We start from the raw sequence: 21,036 nt of genomic DNA on the forward strand, positions 1-21,036 counted from the left end.
GGGAGTGAGTGAGCAGCTGCGTGGTGCTTAGTTGCTGGCTGGGGTTAAACCACGACACCTAAGTGCTCATCACAAGCCACGTAGCCCAGCTATTGTAAAATTAACTGAGTCCTTACCATACACGCATCTATTTCCTTCTATGAGATACTAATATTTACTGTTTCTTCACTAACATGCCCCAAATATTTAAGTGCTCATGCCCTGTGCAAGTCACTGGCCATTTTGGATGCACTTCCACATTTCACAGGGAAGCTGTGACACCAGGACAGCGGTTTTGTTTCCCACCATGATGCACGGAGCGTGCAGAGAGCACAGAGTGGGTCTGAGGAGCTGCTCGCCCAGGAGCAACGCAAGTTCAAAGCATCCCATGTGAAGTGCTGATGGCACGTTCCCCTTCTCTCTCACCATCGACAAGAGGGAGGAAAGGAGAAGTTTGGGTTAAACTGCAACTTAGCAGCTATGTCAACAGGCCGGGATTTATGCTGCATTAAGTGGAGCCTTTTAGCAATAGTGCTGCTGAGATAACAGTGAGCCGTGCCCTGAAATGCTTCCCTTGGCTTCCAACAGCTCCAAAGTTTAACTGCAGCTGTCCCTGCTTTATGGTGGGGCTGCCTGGCTGACCCCTGGCTGGATCGGACTTGGGTTTTTTTCAAAAACATTGCAAGAAGCTGCAGGAATTGAGGTTTGCAAAAAGTTGTAGTTCAGCAGATGCTTTCTAGAAGAGGAGATACCTGACATCCCACTGGCTGGCTAGGCTAGGCTCATGCAAAATGCCAGCTAGCCTAGCAGTCTGCTGGGGAGAGAACGAAATGGGAAAGTGAAATGCATGGTCAGCATGGGAGATAACAGATTTAAAAAAAGCTCATCAGCAACATTTTAAGGATTTTAACAGTCTGTCCTCTATTCAGAGCTGGGGTGACACTGACTGTCTGAGCAACCAGGTCCTGCAAGTGCTTTTCTTCTGCAGAAAAGCAGCCCACTTCTACCTGCAATCCTGGTGCATCAAAGTGTAACTGCCCTTCGTCACCCTGAGAAAACACCACCATAAACACCTGCCTCAGCTCATTCCCTTCACCCGGCATTTGTCAGATGAAAAACCTGCAAAAATCTCACCAGTGAAATCAAAACACGAACTCCTGAAACTCCCAGCAAGAGCACCGCCCTCGCCCAGCGCCGGCCAGGAGCGCCCATTGCCTCCCGTCGCAGCCGCCGTGGTTTCTGCCCAGGGCTCACCACGGGGCCTGACCGGGGCTCTGCCGCTGGCTGGCAGCTGCGGTCCCCTCCGTCTGCGGCTTCTCTGGGCCTGTGAAGCGGCACTGCAGGAAGCTGGGCAGTCGGCTGCAAAGCACACCTCTCTTAGCCACAGCAAGACAACAAAGAGCAAAACGTCTCAATAGCTAGGAAGAAAGGCAACAGGCTAACAAAACCAAACCTGTAATGCCTCTTTCCACATGGTAAGGATAAAAGATTATTTCCAAGCAGACAATGGAAAAATTCAGCTGAAATTAATATTCACCAATTTGATGTGTATTACAGTAAATGCAATTTTGATAAAGATTCAGGAGTACAGATTAAAAAAAACTTCCTTGAACACATTTTTGCTTTCTCTGCAAAGAACAAAGTATAAATTACGTGGTCTACCATTGTATTTTACAGAGAAGTGGCAACCAGAAACTAGTTTATTCCATTTATGCCAATGCCACCCATACAGAATCATAGAATCATTTAGGTTGGAAAAGACCTTTCAGACCATCGAGTCCAACCATTAACCCAGCACTGCCAAGTCCACCACTAAACCATCTCCCTAAGCACCACATCTACATGGCTTTTAAATATCTCCAGGGATGGGGACTCAACCACTTCCCTGGGCAGCCTGGTCCAGTGTCTGACCACCCTTTTGGTGAAGAAATTTTTCCTAATATCCAATCTAAACCTCCCCTGGCGCAGCTTGAGGCTGTTTCCTCTCGTCCTATTGCTTGTTACTTGGGAGAAGAGACCGACCCCCACCTTGCTACAACCTCCTTTCAAGCAGTTGTAGAGAGCAACAAGGTCTCCCCTCAGCCTCCTCTTCTCCAGACTAAACAACCCCAGCTCCCTCAGCCGCTCCTCATAAGACTTGTGCTCCAGACCCTTCCCCAGCTTCGTTGCCCTTCTCTGGACACGCTCCAGCACCTCCATGTCCTTGTTGTAGGGAGGGGCCCAAAACTGAACACAGCACTCGAGGTGCGGCCTCACCAGTGCCGAGTACAGGGGCACCATCACCTCCCTGGTCCTGCTGGCCACACTATTTCTGATACAGGCCAGGATGCCATTGGCCCTCTTGGTCACCTGGGCACACTGCTGGCTCATGTTCAGCCGGCTTTCAACCAACACCCCCAGGTCCTTTTCCACCAGGCAGCTCTCCAGCCACTCCTCCCCAAGCCTGTAGCGTTGCATGGGGTTGTTGTGACCCAAGTGCAGGACCCGGCACTCAGCCTTGTTGAACCTCATGCAGTTGGCCTCGGCCCATTGATCCAGCCTGTCCAGATCCCTCTGTAGAGCCTTCCTACCCTCCAGCAGATCAACACTGCCACCCAACTTGGTGTCATCTGCAAACTTACTGAGGGTGCACTCGATCCCCTCATCCTGATCCTTGATAAAGATATTACACAGAACTGGCCCCAGTAGTGAGTCCTGGGGAACACCACTTGTGACCGGCCGCCAACTGGATTTGACTCCATTCACCACAACTCTTTGGGCCCGGCCATCCAGCCAGTTTTTTACCCAGCAAAGAGTATGCCCATCCAAGCCATGAGCAGCCAGCTTCTCCAGCAGAATGCTGTGGGAAACGGTGTCAAAGGCTTTACTAAAGTCCACGTAGACAAATGCGAACGTTCCCACCTGTTCTCTGTACCATTTGAAACAACTCCATCATGCAATTTAAAACACTACCACAAATGAGCAAAGCCACCTTCCCCAGCATGCTGCCTCGTGCTTCTAGTTACACAAACCCTGGCATCTCAAGTGGCGAGAACTGGGTTCGTTTACAGAGGGTCCGCTGTAAGCCCACTGGTGTGCAGGTCGGGGGGGGCTGCCTGGCAGAGGAAGGTGCCTGGGGGCCTCTCTCCAAAGCTCTGGTCTCACCAGCCCTTTCAAGAGGCAGAGTAATAACCCCAGGGTTTCAACAGGGTTTTGTTTCAGACATGGAGAAGGACTTCTGTGTCTGAAACTTTGTTTTTTCCCCGATGTCTCAGCTGGTTCAATGGAAGAGCACCTCTCCCCCAACCTTGCCTCCTTCCCACAACTCGGAATGACTCAGGCGAAAGGAAAATCCCTGCAACTATAAAAGCTGGAGGAGAAAGGAGCTGAGCAAGTGCTAGGGGAAATTTTCACAGCCCTTAGAAATACAGCTAAGGGTCAGGTTCACATCTCACCAAAACCAAAGCGACTGCAGTTGGTACAAGGAGAGAGTTGTTCCCTGCCCACGTCTGCACATCCCTCGTCCCTGCCACGCCAGGGACACCGCAGACGGTGGAGTGGGTCTGCTCGGCTGGCTGATCAGACAGAAAACGGCGCTGGGGTTATGGCTGGGGGGGTGCATTACCACCGGGGCAAGCTGCCCGAACCCCTTGTGCCGCAGACACCCAAACACGACGTCCAGCGCACAGCGGGGGGCTCACGGCTGGGACCAAGGGCATCCCCTGCTTTGCAGCAGCTCGCAGCCACAGCACATCGGACCCAAAGGAAAGTAGTAGTAGAAGTGGTTTCACATCCATCTGCGGTCGCCTGCTGGCTTGGGCAAAGGTTTGTTACAAGACACTTCACAAAGCCTGGCTGAGCTTCTGCTTCGTGCACTCGTCGTCTGATCTTTCTCACCATCGTTTCAGCAGTGCCACTCTTCCTCCGGGTCACTCGGATTTACAGGACAACGCCCTCTGGGAATCAAACTTCATCTCAGGAGCTCACGAGGTAAAAAACAACTAAGGTAAAAATCAACAATTAAATCAACCCTCTTGTAACAGACTAGTCCAACTCATTAATTTTGTAATCTGCTATTTCATTAATTCCTTAACTCACAAATTCACCGACTCACACCTGCGCACAAGCAGAAGAGCTACCAGAGGGTGTGAGTGGGGGTCCTCCTGTCCCCATCCCCGTTCCCACGTGGTGGTGGGAAGCAGGAGAACCGCAGCAGTCCAGCTGCTCTTGGGCCAGCTCCGGAGGCTTTTTTGGGTAAGCTGACCTGTGTCCACCTTCCAGCTTGGACGTGTGCTCTGTGCCATTTCTACGGCCTCCCATTTTATCCCAAACTGCCAGCTGCTGCCACCACGCTGCAGGGGACCATAGACCTTACCTTCTCCTGTCCCTTGTGTCTGGCATACATGATGCCCTTGCTTTAACCTGACGGTGCTGCTCCCAGTATACAGGAGGTGCGGCGCGTTAGCCTGACACCTGAGCAGGAGCTGAGTGAACAGCCACGCGTGATGCATCACGAAGTTAATCCAACATTAACCAACATATTGGCAGAATGACATCAAACACACTTTGCAACAGAATTTGACATACAACAAGTACTTTTTAAGGGTATTGATGTTACTTAGTAGAATAAGTCATACTGTTGATTAAAAAGGGCCTTGACTACTGTCGTGATTTAACCTCAGCTGGCAACCAAGCACCTCACTCCCCCCTGGTGGGATGGGGGAGAGAATCAGAAGAGTAACAGCGAGAAAACTCGTGGGTTGAGATAAAGACAGTTTAATAGGTAAAGCAAAAGCCGCACGCGCAAGCAAAGCAAAACGAGGAATTCATTCGCTGCTTCCCATGGGCAGGCAGGTGTTCAGCCATCCCCAGGAAAGCAGGGCTCCCTCACGCGTAACAGTTACTTGGGAAGACAAACCCCATCACTCCAAATGTCCTCCCCTGCCTTCTCCTTCCCCCAGCTTTCTATGCTGAGCATGACGTCATATGGTATGGAATAGCCCTTTGGTCAGTTGGGGTCAGCTGTCCCAGCCGTGTCCCCTCCCAACTTCTTGTGCACCCCCAGCCTGCTCGCTAGCAGGGCGGTGTGAGAAGCAGAAAAGGCCTTGACTGTGTAAGCACTGCTCAGCAGTAACGAAAACACCCCTGAATTATCAATCATCAACACTGTTTTCAGCACAAATCCAAAACATAGCCCTATACTAGCTTCTATGATGAAAATTAACTCTATCCCAGCTAAAAACAGCACACCTACTTAATAACAAAGATGCTTTTTAAGACAGATGGGAGAAGGCAATCTGAGAGAGAGTTGGACTGGGAGAAATGATGTGCAAGAGCGGGAAGTTGTGTGGCTCCGCACCTGCGGCATGCGTGTGAGCACAAGTCCTCTTCAGAGGAGAGCTCTCATGGTAGCTCCCTATGTGTTTAACCTCCAGTTTTCTGAAGCACCTTCTGACTTACCTTGGCGTAAATCAATTAGCACTGAGCAGCTCAAACTCTTGAAGGCAACTTTTTGGTCCCCCCCTGCATTGCCACTGATTTTTTGAGCAAGGCCTGAAGACACCGGACACAACAGTCGCCGCCTTTTCACCCATTCCATAGCGGATGGTTTCCTTGTACGGATATCCCAAGATCTCAGAGGACCCGACAGCACAGCAGCTCACGACTGGGCTGAGAGACATAGGAAGGAGTGCGAGGACACTCTCCATCCTAGCCAGCGTACAAAAACAACCAGGCGACTGGTCCCCGGGTTGCGCTGGCAGCGGGCCAGCTGTGGAGAGCACCCTCGCCAGATAAAGATCCAATAAGGGATGAACCTGCGGTGGCCAGAGCCCTGCTTGGGGTTGAGCAACTGGGTCTTTATCACCTGTCACCTGGGAGAGGAGGTGTGCACTGCAACACCAGACCTTCAGCCTGTCCTTTACCCCACCAGGAGCAACCTCAGCCCCATCAGCTTCACAGACAACCTTGGCTTTCTGCCCTGGGTCTTCCCCCCAAGCAGGAACGAGACAGGAGACCTCGCAGCTCCTCCGTCTGACAGATACGGTCAGCGCGACACCTTTTCCAGTGACCTGTCGCATGTTTCATTTGTTGCGTTACTGCATCCGCTGTGTGGTGTCATGCATGTGGAAGTGTGTTGGGGGGGGAAAGCATTAAGCCAACACTAAGCAAATAAATTCAAGGTCTCTTCCAACCAATGCTGAAATAAAGTACAACAGTAATGCAGGTATTGCCAAAAAACACATTATGGTGCACATAAAGTCTGTGCTTTCCTTCATTTTTCTCTCAAATACTTCTATTTCCATTTCTATATTTCCTGAAAAAGTGTTTAAGAGCATGACAGCATTTGGGGGAAAATAAGCTCTGATGAAGCTGGAAAATCTGTTTGACAAATATTTGGCCATGCTACAGCATGACAGCCAACACAAAATGCACACAGGTCTTTCTGTTAAGCAGCCACTTCACACTGCTGAAGTTTCTCCTCAAAACAGTCCCCTTGTGCTATGCATGTGCTATTGCCTGAAGGGTTAACTTGGAGATAAAATTATTTCCCTTCAATATGCTTTTCATTTAGAGCCGAACAATACTTCGATGCCAGTCCAGGAAAAAAAACAAGGTACTGTGGAACGGGCATGCAGTTGCTTTCTTCCCCCCAGCCCTCACAGCAATTGTGTTCTCCTGGTGTAAACATTCAGGGGTGGGTTTGGTTTGGTTTGGTTTTTGTTTTGTTTTCATTAGGGCAGGGATTTCCGCTCAGTCTTCCAGAAATCAAAGCTGTATCAAAAGTTTTGAACTTCGCATTTGAACGCTGTTTTTTGTTGTTGGTTTTGTTCTAGTTTTTTAACTGTATTGGACCTCCTCCTGCTCAGCTCAGACAAAACCACATGTGCACAGCTGCCTGGCTGGGGGTAGGGGTGTGGTGAAAAGAAAAGTGCTGTAAAACCAACGAGTTTTTTTTCAATTTCCTTTGTCATTCTGGCACTGTACCTAGCACACACCGCGTTAAAATTTGCTCTGGCCTTTTGCCTCCATCACAAACTACAGGGAGGCACTGCAGGGAACTCACCTCTCCAGTATGCCAGGAGCCTTCAGCTAGTACTGAAACTTCACATTATCCATGGCCGGTTAACATCCACATTTTTTTCTCATCAGCTTTGTTTTGAAGCTTAAATGGATCCTCTCTCCTGGTATTTGCACTGTGATGTGTTTAGAAACAAATTAATGGCCTTTCCCTGCTTTTGCCAAAAGGAAAAAACAAAGAAGCGCCCACAAAATACATCTCCCACTTCTGTTTACCACACCAGTCTTTCATCACAAGGGTTGTGCTTGCAGCGTCTTCCTTGAATACTGGCTATCCACAATGCTGTGCTGGTACAGGTGATGGGTTACCTTAATTTTCAGCCAGCTTTTTAGTGACTTCAGCCCACAGGGTGCTCTGATCTTTCCACACACTGACACACCTTTCTGACTTTGAGTTGAGCCTCCTTTTAGTTCCCATGTCCTGCTACGAGTGGCTGGCGCTGTGCTTGACCTACTGAACTGGTAAGCCCCTGTGGCCAGACTGCCATCCGGCCACGCTGGCCGTCCCATGTCCTCTGGCCCACGCTCTTCGCACACCACAGTTCCTGAGCTAGGTGCCTGCAGTGCATACTTTTCTGAAATTAGAGGGCCCCCTTGCATTAACGATACCGTATTTACCAAGAAATACATGAATAGCAAAATCCAGGCACAGCTTTCCTGGGATGACCCTATGGCGAGTCCCTCCTCCTGGCAAAGGTGAAAAGCTCCCGCCTGCCACTGTCCCAAGCGGGCGTCTGAGTCAAAGACCCAGCCCCACCACGAAGGGCTGCCGATGCCTTGGCAACCCCTCCCCGTATCACCGCAGGAACTAGCACCCTACCTATGTACGGCTGCTCCTGGACAACGAGCTGGTGTTGCTTTGATACACCTTTCTACAAAGCCCAATGGGAGCACACAAAGGCGAGCGTTCGCGTTGGTTACAGAGTTTTCTGTTTCGCCGAGCAACTCCCAGCGTTTCACGTTGGCCTTTGCAAGGCACATTTGACCTTCCTGCTGCCTCCGAAAGCATTCGCTATCTCAACGTCCTGTGGAGGAACATTTGGAAAAGGAAGGGGAGGAAAAATGCAACATTTGACACTGGAGGAGAAACTTCCCGAGGACACTGTTTATTTGTGCAAAAGCACACTAGCTAATGATGAAGCTGCTGCTAGGTGTATTTGAGAGTTTAACAACAGACTGTATCTAAACACAGCAGAGTGTCTTCGTGAAGATTTGGAATAGAATAGCTTGGGAATGGAAGGAGAAGATACGTACGTATATCTGCCAGCAGATACAAGCAGGGGTTTAGCCAGACGTAGTTCAGCCTTTGTCTCTTTTGCACTTGAAAAGTGATTTCTTATTTCTGTGTATTAATCATAAAATGCTCATGCAAATAACACTCTCAGTATTATAGCCTAGAACCTAAACCTTTCTTCATTTTTCAGGCAATGAACCTAAAATACAGCTATGGCTTATCTTTGTAAAATGCATTTTGAGATTAATTTGGACATCCCCCCCAAAAAACATGCAATGGTTTTCAAGTTTAGGCCATGAGGACTGCTTTGAAACTTGAATTTTTACTCTATTTGGCTACACCTTCTTCTTCCTCTCATTACAAGACGAACGCTTGTGACAAGTTGTCATCAGACAAAGGACACCAGCAGGTTCAAAGGCACTACAAAATGTGAGCTCTACCCAAATCTAAGCTACTTAAAGACACTTTAATATGTTAAAAATGGATGAATAACTTGCCACAACCTCTCTAAGGTAATACTACAAGTATTAAGAAACCGCTCCATACTAACTACATCACAAGACTTTTATATTACTAGTAAATGCCTTACAACCAAAGTTCAACACAAAGTTGGATGCATCCAATTGTCCCTCTACAAAATGCAGCTTTGTCACATAATTGTTCAGAAACTTACTATTCTTCATTTTTAAACTGCTTTTCTTCAACATAACACTTCCTCCACCCCAAAATTAGAAACCCTATTTAATAACCATTTCTGTGTAAGGACCAAGGAGGCCCTAAAAGCAGTTATGCTTCCTAACATTTTCACATATTTCTATCTTACATGGAGCCAGGCTGAAAAATCTACTCTTTCTAATTTGCTCAAAATATATTTGACACCGCTGGTTTAAGTAGTAAAAGAAAAAACAACTTTACAAGGTGTACATTAAAAAGAAGCAGTTCCAGCCCCAAAAAGGATCTTCTGTGACCAAAGCCATTGATTCACTATATGCTTTCTCATTTCCCTGCAACAGGAACGTCTTTGCCTCTTCACCATCATGGGTAATGCAAAACTACAGTTAGGAAACCCTGAACACATGGCTCTGGACTGCAATGTCTCTCAGACATATCGGTTTAAATACCCTTAAAATATGACACCCGTCTTCAGAGCTGTCGTGGTTTAACCGCAGCCAGCAAGCAAGCACCACACAGCTGCTCGCTCACTCCCACCTCCCTGGAGGGATGGGAGAGAGAATCAGAAGAGGAAAAGTGAGAAAACTCATGGGTTGAGATAAGAACAGTTTAATAATTGAGATAAAATCAAGTAAAATAGTAGTAGTAGTAGTAATAATAATATACAAAGCAAGTGATGCATGCCCAGCCTGTCCCCAAGCAGCAGTCCCCCTTCCTGGGCAGCTCCCCAAAGTTTTGAGCATGACGGCATACGGTACGGAATAGCCCTTGGGCCAGTCTGGGTCAGCTCTCCTGGCTGTGCCCCCTCCCAGCTTCTTGTGCACCGGGCAGAGCACGGGAAGCTGAAAAGTCCTTGACCGGTGTAAGCACTACTCAGCAACAACCAAAACCATTCTCATCCTAAATCCAAAACACAGCACTATACCAGCTCCTAGGAAGAAAATTAACTTTATCCCCGCTGAAACCAGGACAAGAGCTAGAGCAGTACGCAGCCTTATTTTTGGTGCGACTGCACGCACAGTTGTGCCCCACCGCTCAAGGAGCAGAGCAGACAGCAGAGAAGGTTGTTGGAATACCATAATGAGTTTGGCAACCAAATGCTTTGCATCACCAAACCACAGTCCCACATGCAGGCATACGCAAAGCCACCTGTGGAGAAAAGCGCCCCTGCGTTGCCTACCAGTATGTAAACTGAGGTAAACTCCACTGTATTGTTTTCCTAGAACAGGCATGTCTGTTGCTCCTTCCACAGAAATTAATTCCAGAACGCGCCATACAAGCTCTTTAACACCATGAGTTAAAGAAAGGTTTAACTACCATGCAAATCATGTAACTGAGAGAGCTTAAACCAGTTGAAAATGTAATCGTTAGCCTGTAGTTGCTATTTTTATTGTTTATAGGCATCCTCCTATAAACAAGTTCTTCCTGTAAAACTACGAATAAAACCAGTAGGCATAGGTCAAAATGAATAGAATTAAAAAATAAAAAATGAGGAACACTTTGCATGATGAATTTGTAGCTCAGTGTCAACCACCAGTCACGCACACTTTGCAATAGCTCTGGGCTGCTCTGTTTTTGTTTTAAGTCAGTAGTCTGTGTTCAAATCATTCTTGATAAATGAGCTCAGCTCACTCTGTGCAGGCAACTTTACAAAAGCCTGTTCTTTTCATATGTAAAGGAACCAGTGCCAGCAATCACAGCAAGAGCAAAAGGTAATTTTAAATACTTCTCTGTTGGCGTCTTATTCTGGACCTCACACACTCAGAGAGTCCTGACTGCTTCTAGACATCTCAGGATAAAAATTGTTATTGCAATTCTTTCACGCAACAAGTGCTCACTCAAATTGAAAATTATTCATGTAATAAATCAGAACACCAAACACGTACAGCCAGATTTTATTTACATCCTGAAATCACTTTGCAATTTGCCACGTGCTGTCACTCAGAGACATGTTTCGTATGAAATCCTGGGCTCACAGTCTTGAGAGCTTGACAGAAGTTTGCTTCTACTACACAGGACAAGCAGAGCAGCTTCACTTGTCGAAGCTTCTATGAAGGTTGAAGTCATTTAAGGGTAGTCAAAACTGACATTGTAGGATAATCTCATTTGCATGTTTTTAGAAACCAGAATGTTTTCACCAGCTTTTATAAACAAACAGTATAAAGCAGCTATAGTTATGTTAGAAGTGTTTTCCTTCTTACAGTACTTACATTTTAGCTGGACTAAAATATCAGTATTTATAGTAATTTCAACTACCTGTTTTCTAAAGGCTCTTCTACATTTTTTGAGTCTTTTCGTTTCCACAGATTTCCAAGCACAATCCCTATGAAGAGCAGAACTCCTACAGTACGATTCGAAGCAAATTTCTTCCAACAGTCTTCAGGTTTGTCTATGTCCAAAGTGTAAATCTGCAAAAGCACAATATAACATTCTAGCATTATTATTCTACAGACTCATAAATATTTGACACATCACAAAGAGACACAAAAAGATCTGTAACTTCAAAAACTGAATGTCAAATTCTGAAGTCCACCCTTACCTCCACAAGAAACAGGAATACTCTGGGCTTACAAAGAATTTTTTGCATAACTGGCATCTATGTTTGACTTGACAGATTTATTCAACATACAGCAGAGAAGTCGAGGATCACATGTGAACATGATTCCCGGACCCTCTCGATGAAGGACTGTATAAACAGCCTGGATATTGGTGTGTCTGGTTTGATATTTAAAAATGTAAAAATATCTGGGCATGTAAATAAGTCTTTTTGAGATTTTCCTCCGTAGGTGGCCACCTGATTCTTCAATGGGAACTTTAAATAAAAATACCCCCCCCAAAACCTTCCTGCACCTTTAAATCTCTGCTGCAAGGTGTTGCTCTGTGTTTCAGTAGAGACAAAGCACTGGAGAGCCAGCAGTGAATCAGGCTAACTGGAACGCACAGGACGGTGCCCAGCCCTGCCTAGTCACACAGGGCTGGTTTAGTCCAGTCGCTCTTAGCCGTGTCCGTTCAACTCTCTTGCAAGAAAGAACCGGGACACCTGCAACAACAGCTAGAAGCAAGGCTTGCCCAGCTTGGCAGCTGTCTGCTGTGAGTCACAACTCAAGGTGAGAAAAACCACACAGCGCAGCAAAAGCAAAGTTACTGAAAAATATTTCTGGAAACAAAACTTGGTGCAAAAGTCTTAAGAAGGATGACAAGAGGAAATGTTAAGCAAAACAAGTGAAAGGATTAATAGAAAAGTGCCCCCCAAAACCTCAAACCTTGCAATTCAGCCTCTGAAGAAGTCAAAACCAAACGTATCCTACTAAAAGAAGGGAAACCTTCCCTGGGAAACCTGATCCTCTGCCATCTACAGTTGTAGAGAGGCTACAGGGCTGGGTTCTGATCAAATAATCTGAAACATTGTCCACAAGCTTCTAAGACATGATGTTACCCACGCCCTTGAAAACCTGTCAGCCCTTCAAGCACAGGGAACTGAAAACACTGAACTGACAAATAAAACCCAACAGCGGCTAACTCACAAGACAGACCTTCAGAAATGCAAAGCAAATAAAAGATGTTCTTTTTCTGTCAGTGAACTTCTCGCGTGGGATAGAAATTTGACATCTCCATGACCCAAATTCCTGTGTCTCAGGCACAAATTTAATGAATTAAGGAAAACCTACCCCTCATGCAGCTTACTCAGCTTTCTAAACTCAGTTAAGTTCAGAAATCTTGCACAAGAAGATAAGCATGAGAATGTTTAGGCAGAACTAAAAGTCATCACTCAAAGAGAAGCTACTCTGTGGTACGCAGAACAATGCTGCTCTTGTGACTTTGGCACTCTACACAAATGTTGTGTGCTCTTCACCACTCGCATTCAATAGGTCTGCATTCTCACTTATCAAAACCTTCCCTGCAGGAAAGTAATTTCCATTTGCGCCAAAACTACAATGTAAGGCCTCTGACAATACAAACTGTAAATGATTATGCAGCGGAACGTAGTATTCTTTCCCTCACAGATTTCCAAGCACAATTGCTACGAAAAGCAGTGGCTGACAAGTACCAGACTACATCATCACAAGAATTTTCTTACTCAGAGGTATGTTCCACATCCATCACCTGCGTGAGCTCCCCCCATTAAAGTGTAACGTAAGTCTAATGTGCTTTATAAAGTTTCATGTTAACCACAGACTTAACTTCTCAGACCGCTGATGGTTTTACTACTTGCAAACCACTTTGCTATCACTCACCTATCAAGACCAGCAATTAATTTTCATACAGACTGACCTGTCACTACAAGACTGGGCAACACAGTTGCTCGGATTCAGAAAGTACAGGGTAACAAGATCCTATCTGCTTCATTTACTGACAAAGCTAATTTATTTCTGTTATTCATTAAAATTTATAAACTAATACAACTACAAGACCGAACTGGATTGTTCTCTGCTATAAAAAGAACTGTGAATTAGAACTATCAATTACTATAAAATTATAATATCTGCTACAGGTGAACAAGCCACAGAAAAATTTGTTATACTGTCAGATCCCGGACTGAAGCTCCAGACCACAGTACAGAATAATTATTTAGATGTAAAATTAACATCTCCGAGAGACAGAACATGCAACATTCATTTTCATATAGCTACTGTACAGCATGTTATTAAAAAAAGCCTGCATGTGTCCTTGATACTATACACCATATAATATTTTAAAGTGAGTGATCACAATATACATCAATTGCAGTCTCAGATCATATGCACCAGACATAGCAAGAGCTCTATCAGAACAGTAAAAACTGCACCATCTTGCAGGACATTGAGGTGGATCTAGCTGCAGCCGCTACTGGAAGCAAGAAGAAAACCGTTCCCTTGAGATCACAGCTTAACCCGAGGCAGTTCTTTTGGTTAGGAACAGATTGCAAACCAGTGCTCTACAGTCTGTGGACCACTGGAGGTCTCTTCAAACAAAAGGTCTGCAAATGGTACTTAAGAGAAGCAAGCTTATTGTCAGAAGACTTCAGTTCCCTTTACAGGAATTGTTTTTTTTTAGGTAGTTGGCGAATTGATGGGGGTTGAAAAGCACTCTGATTTCTTATCAAGAATTTCCACATGGAAAAAGTATAAATAAATCCATCAAACCTGGTGCGCTAGGTGAGCCCCTATGGCAGCCACAGCTGAGTAATACGGGAACGTCTGGTTACAATTCATTCCGGCCACGCACAAACTCAGGAGCATTGCAAGGCTGAAGCCACTGAGCCACTGCTTCGTATCCTCCTTGAACTGTAATGCTGTTGACTTCACACCGATAATGATGTCGTCCCTCTTATCCTAGAAAGAAAGGGTGAATTAGCAAAACATCCACAATCCAACTGCCGCTTCATAAGAAAAATAAAAAGGGGGGCCTTGCTTAAGTTTCCAACACTGCTTATTAAGAACCCAATTTAAGTGCGTTTGTAGGTCCCTACATTAAAATTTAAATTAGCTTGGTCCTTAGAGCTGCTTTAGCAGCCAAGAGCTAATACCAACGTCACAGTTATTTACACAATGCAAATGCGTAAGCACACAAAGTGCATTATACTTCCAGCTTTCTACCTGATATGTAAAACATTTGCAAAGAGCAATAAAAGGTCCAAGGGCTGGGGTGTCTTTGGTGCTGTTTTAGCTCAGCTGAGGGTAAAGAACTGCAACAGGTTAGTACTGCTGTTTGACAACAAAGTTGTAAGTTAAATACGCAAACATACACAGATATCTAAAATTTCCCACTGTTACTCTACCTGATGTGCGTAAATGGTATCATATACCAGCGTCCACATTACTCCAGCTAAGTACAAGGGCAAACACACAGACCACTCACACGACCCTCTGACGGCAGACCAGCCAAGAAGGGCTCCCCAATTAAATGTAAGTCCTAAAAACATAAAGAGAGTTAAAAAAAAAGTTACAAGATTGGCAGGAGCAATCTCAATTACATGTATAGAATTAAATATTACTTGTTCGAGTGTATATCATATCAGCAGCTTTTTGTACAATACTGGCATCTCTATTACCACTTATTTTCAGTCAGGTAATAAATACAAGTAATTTGACATTAAATACTCTGGGCGTACAAGGAGAAATATGTATAGGCACGCGTTTTTCCCCACATTAAATTTGACTTAATTAGCACAGGGAAACATTTGCACAGTATTATTCCATTGTACTCAAACAAGGGATCTAAAGTTAAAACGTAAAGTCTTAAGTAAAAAAGTCAGATGTCAGTATAACAAAAGACGCCAGTATAACTGACTGCAAAAGAGTGCAGAGCAGCCAACCATGGTACTTCAAAGCTGAAAATGTCAATTTTGGTTGGAAAAGCTGAAGGCAGCTGGAATGTGAAGGCCAAGATACAAAGATATGCTTTAGTACCTCAACCTGAAATACAAGCACCATCAGTTTCTGCACAGGAGTTATTTTAGAGGCTGAAGACTGAAATGCAGGACAAATGGACGCTTAAGAAAAGTTTCGAGATAACCCTGAAACTAAAGCTGATTCTCAAATGACAAATATTTATTTTCTCCCTCCCCTCACTCTGTCAAAATAAGGAACTGATTTTTAACAAAAAAAACCCCAACAAACCCAAACATCAGCTCTTATATGTGGTATAAATTGTTTAGGAACCTTCTGGCACAACAGAACTTTGTCTATAAGGTATTCTTATTTTAATATAAAGTTATAAAAAAATCAGATTGCTGAGGTTCAATTACTAATTTGTAAAACACCCCAAAAACTACATCTATAGAAAAAAATAGTAAAAATATTTCCAGCTCACCCAAAACTAACTGTGGCCAATACGTTATTCTCTTCATCAGAGGGTAGGTGATCACAAGAGACAAAGAGGCCGCTCCCAGAATGATACTGTAAAAAGTAGCAAGAGGTTTATTGTTTGCCAGTCTAAAGATCACAAGATATAGTGCAGCATTACATGAGCTGTACATAGTACTGAACTAATTCTTTTACTTTCAAATACAATTTCATGAGTAATAACCTCCTCCCTCTGCCCCCAACACCTTTTCTGCTGAAAATCTCTGTGCTTAACTCTGGACCTGGAATCAAATTTAAAAAAACCAAAAGATAAATTTATACGTCACCTATAGTAATTCAGACACAAAAGCACACAAAGTGCCAAGCTAAGCTGTCCCCCAAGAAAAATGAAGGACTGAAAAGTGGAGATATCTCCAGCTGCCAGGGGCCTACTTGCTGTCCTCGCAACCTAAAAATGGAAAGAATAATGTTAATACCAAATCCAACATAACACATTCCAATGTATCTTAAAACTAAAAGTCACACCATTGACATATAAGCGGAAAACAGAAACAGCTCACAGAATGTATCAGACAGGGTTCCTTCAACAATACAAACCTAGCATATCATCACAGACGTGAGCTGTATTTCTAAGCAGAAGCGCTTGTAATAGAAGCATGCAGGCTTTAAAAACTAGAGCAGAAATAAAGCGCCACTTGTGTGCAATGAGGCTGATGAGAAACACTGGAGACATCTTGTATATGAGCTTTATTACCTTAGGGGAAAAAAAAAATCAGACTTAAAAAGTTGTGAGCTAACTATCACAATTTCGAGCAGCACTTCTGTGCTGAAACGCTTTGAAGTGATTACCATGTAAAATATCGTAAAGATGCAGGGCAATAGTGAAAGGACAAGTAATTTAACCCTCATCGGGATACAATGGAGTTTAGAAACTCTGTCTGGAACAAGAAATCATACAAGGCAAACTGAAGGAAGAAACAAATATCAGAAAAAAATTAAACTGAAATGTATGGTGAGTTACTTGCCAAAGGCGACCATTGCCAAAAAAAAAAAAAAAGACAAAAGTTGTTGATGAAAACGGTATAAAGTCTATTCAAAGACATTCAAAAGCCAACTTTTTACAGAATACTATGTATGTATAAAGTGTTCTGCATATGCTTTAATAATGTGAATTTAAATAAACTTTTAGTTTGTTCTCCCCCCCAATCAGGTTATGTTAAATGTTAAATACTGCTTTTGCAATTTAAACATGCACTTAACATCTTTGTGACCAATTCCACTGCACGTCGTAACCAAACATGGGGTCTTTCATTTAAAGAAAAGAAAACATGTCCCAAATAATCAGTAACATAAAATCTAAAACCCCAGACAACCATCACCAACACAAGTCAATATCCTGCTCTTGACCTGGCCTCTGTCGCACTTGTTTTGAAGCTATCCTTTTAAGATATTTAAGAAAGAGCTGAAATGGGAATTTTCAAAACTTTACATCTAACCGCATCCCATTAATGCATAAACGAATGAATTATATTGAAAATTCCACCTTACTAATCACACACCCAACCTTGTCAAATATTTTTAGCCTATGTAGTTGTGAATAACCTCTGAACCCTAAACCCTCCAAAGCTGCCACAAAACTCGTACTGATTCATTGCCTTCCCAACAGCACAAACACAACAGCGCTATACAAAGAACTTCACACATCAGACTGGCTCATTATCCGGTCTCTTGCCGACGCTGAAACCTAAAACCAGAGGAACACTATAGGAACATAAAACAGGACAAGCAAACAGTGACGCATCACCAGGATACTCCCCTCCAAGCCTGCACCTGTGCACATTGCAACATCTGACCCTGGGCACTGCCTTTTGCTTATTTCCCTCTTCTGAACAAAAGGGAGATGAAAAGTACAACATAAGAGAAGAGGATTAGCTCAGGTTTGGGCATGATACTCTTAACAGCCATTCTTATGTTATTATGTTAGGAAGAAATTAACAACACTCAAGGAAACTCTGCTCCTGAAAACTAGAAAAAAAAAAAAAAAAAAAAAAGAAGTGGTTCTTGGGTAGATTGTTGTTGTGGTTTAACTCCAGTTGGCAACCAAGCACCACACAGCCCTGCCGCTCACTCACCCTCCCTGCCCCCGGTGGGATGGCAGAGAGAATCTGAAGAGCAAAAGTGAGAAAACTCATGAGTTGAGATAAAAACAGTTTAATAATTGAAATAAAAAAAGGAAAACAATGAGAGAGAGAGGGAGGAACAAAGCCCAGGAAAAACAAGGGATGCAACTGCTCACCACCCACTGACTGATGCCCATCCCATCCCCGAGCAGTGGTCCCCCCTCAGGGCCAACTCCCCCCAGTTTATATACTGGGCATGACGTCATATGGTACGGAACAGCCCTTGGGCCAGTCTGGGTCAGCTGTCCTGGCTGTGCCCCCTCCCAGCTTCTTGCTGGCAGAGCAGGGGAAGCTGAAAAGTCCTTGACCAGTGTAAGCACTATTCAGCAACAACCAAAACGTCAGTGTGTTATCAACATTATTCTCATCCTAAATCCAAAACACAGCACCATACCAGCTACTAGGAAGAAAATTAACTCTGTCCCAGCCGAAACCAGGACAATCGTAACCGGCAAGTGTAACAAAAAAGTGTTATTTATTTTGTTCTGTCATGCAAAACAAAGTTGAAAAATAAACTTGTTCAGGTACATGTATTTTATCTTACACAAAGGTAAGTGTTCTAGAAGACTTATTACAGTCCTCCACAGAAAGTGTTTTACAAAATAAAATGATTTCTACTATTCTAGGAGGAAACGCAGACAAATTAACTGCATGCATCTCAGGCAGAAACGCGGAGGAATTTCTGCACCTGGAGCCCTGTGCCTGCACTCAGCAAGGAATCACTGGTGATGAGTGTACTCGGTTCATTAACCAGCAATTCACTTCCCTAGGTCTTTGCAAGCCCACGGGGGTTTCTCCACCTTTTTGTCATAGTCGCGATCCCACATGTCATTGATGGTGCAGCCGGCTCCCCGCATGAGCACCGCTCCGACGCCGAAGAGGGACAGCGTGTGCCAGTCGGGCAGGCAGCCCGGCTCGGCCGCCAAGCCGATGCTCCAGGTGCACGGCAGGTACAGCAGCCACGTCCCTGAGGGGAGACAAAATCCGCGGCTGGGGTGAGGGGGGTAACGAGGAGCGGGGGGCGGCGGGGCTGCCGAGGGGCGGCGTTGCCGGGCAGACACGCGGTGTTTTGCCAAAACTCTGCCCGGGCGGGGGGGGGTGGTGGGTGCGCTACGGCCACCGGCACAGGGCCCCCGCCCTCCCCGGGGCCGGCACCGGCTGCGGCCCCGGCCCGCAGCGGCCGCCGCAGCCCACGCGTCGCCATGGTTACCGCGTCACGACGGCCGCCGCGTCGCCATGGCTACGGCGCCGGCGCCGCCCCCGCCCCGCCCCGCCCCGCCCCGCTCACCGGCGGGCTGGTGCAGCCGCATGAGGCGCAGGTAGGGCCGCAGCGGGCCCGGCGCGGCGCGCACCAGCTCGGCCGCCGAAAAGCTGAGCGGCCGCGGGGGCGCCGGCGGCGCGGAGGGGCGGCGCAGCGGCGGGACGGCGGCGGCGAGGGGCAGGCGGGCGGCGCGGAGGCCGGGGGCCCCCCGACAGAGCCGCGCCAGGAGGGCCGCCATCTTGCCGCCGCGCTTCCGGCGGAGCGGTGGCACGCGGCGCTGCGCATGCGCAGCGCCCACGTCCCCCCCCCCGGGCTCCGTCCGAGGGGGCGGGGCCGGGGCCGAGGCGGGGCCGGGCCCGGGCGTCCCCGCCTCCGCGTGCCCGGGGAGGCCGTCGCCCCTCCTCGCCCGGCTGCCGTCCGCCGTTTGCTGCCTCAGTCCCGGGAATCGAAACTGCGGCGGCGCTGGCGCAGCCGTTTCCCCGCAGGCGGCGGGGCCCGGCAGGTGTCGGCAGGAATCGGGCTGCCCTGGTCCTGGCGCAGGCAGGGGCAGGGGCAGGGGCAGGGGCAGGGGGAGGGCAGCCACGTCTCCTGGCGGGGGAGGTGAGGGAGGCCGGAGCTCGGCCCGCCGCCGGCTTCGAGCAGCGAAGGCTGACAGCAGCCGAGGGGACGGGCGGCAAAACGGCGGGAGGCGCGGATCTGGTAACTGCTGCGGTCCTGCTTGCCGTGCCTCAGCTCCTCACTAAAAGCACGGGTGCTGCTTTTACTGCTAAATTTCTTCAAAGCCTTCCGTGCTGTTTGTCGAAATCCCGTAGGTGCCTGTATATCATCAAACATGTCATCAAGGCATGCGTGTTCACGCGTCAGCATATGGCTCATCTCCCAAACCCTTCCAGACTATAATTAATAAACATTTCTGATTTCATGGGTGGCCTTTGGATCTCTGCCCTCGTTCACTCAGTTCTCCCACTATCTTATGTGAGTTATTGCACAAACCGGGGAGAGGGGGGAGCTTTGGACAGAGCCGTAAAAACGTAGCCTTGCGTGGCATCGTGTCGGTGGTAAAATGTCCACAGAGTTGCTGCTGAAAGATTCCTTGGAGAACTCGGTGTCCCTGTAGCGTGTAACTTTGTCTCACTCCGCACTTCCTTCAGCCTGAACGGCTGACACACTGACAAAAACCAAGGGAAACCATTTTGAACTTCAATTTCCCAAAACGTTGACAACTTTTTGGAAGTAAAAAACCAGAGTGATGGAGAAGTGACTTTCACATTTTTCCATTCGCTTTTGTAATGAGCAGTACTGCACAGCAGTAAAACTATTTGCAGAGGACCGTGAAAGAAACAGTTGCTCAGCTCTAATGAAGCGTAACTAATATTTTTTCTTTGTGACCTTGGCTCTGTCTCACGGTGACAGGGTCAGTTATCGTGGGCTTTATTCGGGTACCGACCAGTGCCCGAGGTGTGAACAGTGCACCCTGGGAGGGCAGCGAGCGAGTCTCGGCAACGCCTGCCCGCAGCCGAGTCCGTAGAAACTCCAGTACTCCAGTTTTCACCAGGTGGCTGCTCCCGCGCAGGCACTGTGGGCATTTTTTTTTTTATCTGTGATGTGGTGAGCGAACCCTGGACCGTCCGCAGACAATTTTTAAGGAGCTCATGAAAGTAAAGCAGAAAAGCAAACTTGTCGTCACTAGATTTATATTCATTGTTAAGGTGGCCTGGCCCCTCACTGAAAAAAAAATCTAGGGAATGACACATTTCACACTTTGAAAAATCACCAAAAGCTATTAAGGCTCCACTGTCTCGTTTGACTCAAATCTGAGTTGACAGTCAAATTGCCCCTGATTCTAAGAAGATTATCAGTTTCCTT

At 46.4% G+C, this 21,036-nt stretch overlaps 1 protein-coding gene across 1 annotated transcript; it reads right to left on the minus strand.

Annotated features, from left to right (window-relative positions):
- Positions 1–10,823: 10,823 nt before the first annotated feature.
- Positions 10,824–19,424, minus strand: COQ2 (coenzyme Q2, polyprenyltransferase). Its single transcript, XM_087736598.1, has 7 exons — positions 19,198–19,424; positions 18,710–18,876; positions 16,056–16,177; positions 15,737–15,822; positions 14,703–14,836; positions 14,068–14,256; positions 10,824–11,352 (listed from the first exon to the last, which is right to left on the minus strand). Exons 1-7 carry the CDS (start codon positions 19,406–19,408, stop codon positions 11,197–11,199), a joined length of 1,065 nt encoding a protein of 354 aa, XP_087592724.1. The 5' UTR covers positions 19,409–19,424; the 3' UTR covers positions 10,824–11,196.
- Between the last annotated feature and the right edge of the window lie 1,612 nt (positions 19,425–21,036).

Source organism: Nipponia nippon, unplaced genomic scaffold, assembly GCF_047370975.1.
Source record: "Nipponia nippon isolate SJK-2023a ecotype South Korea unplaced genomic scaffold, ASM4737097v1 scaffold_6, whole genome shotgun sequence".
NCBI classification, from domain to species: domain Eukaryota; kingdom Metazoa; phylum Chordata; class Aves; order Pelecaniformes; family Threskiornithidae; genus Nipponia; species Nipponia nippon.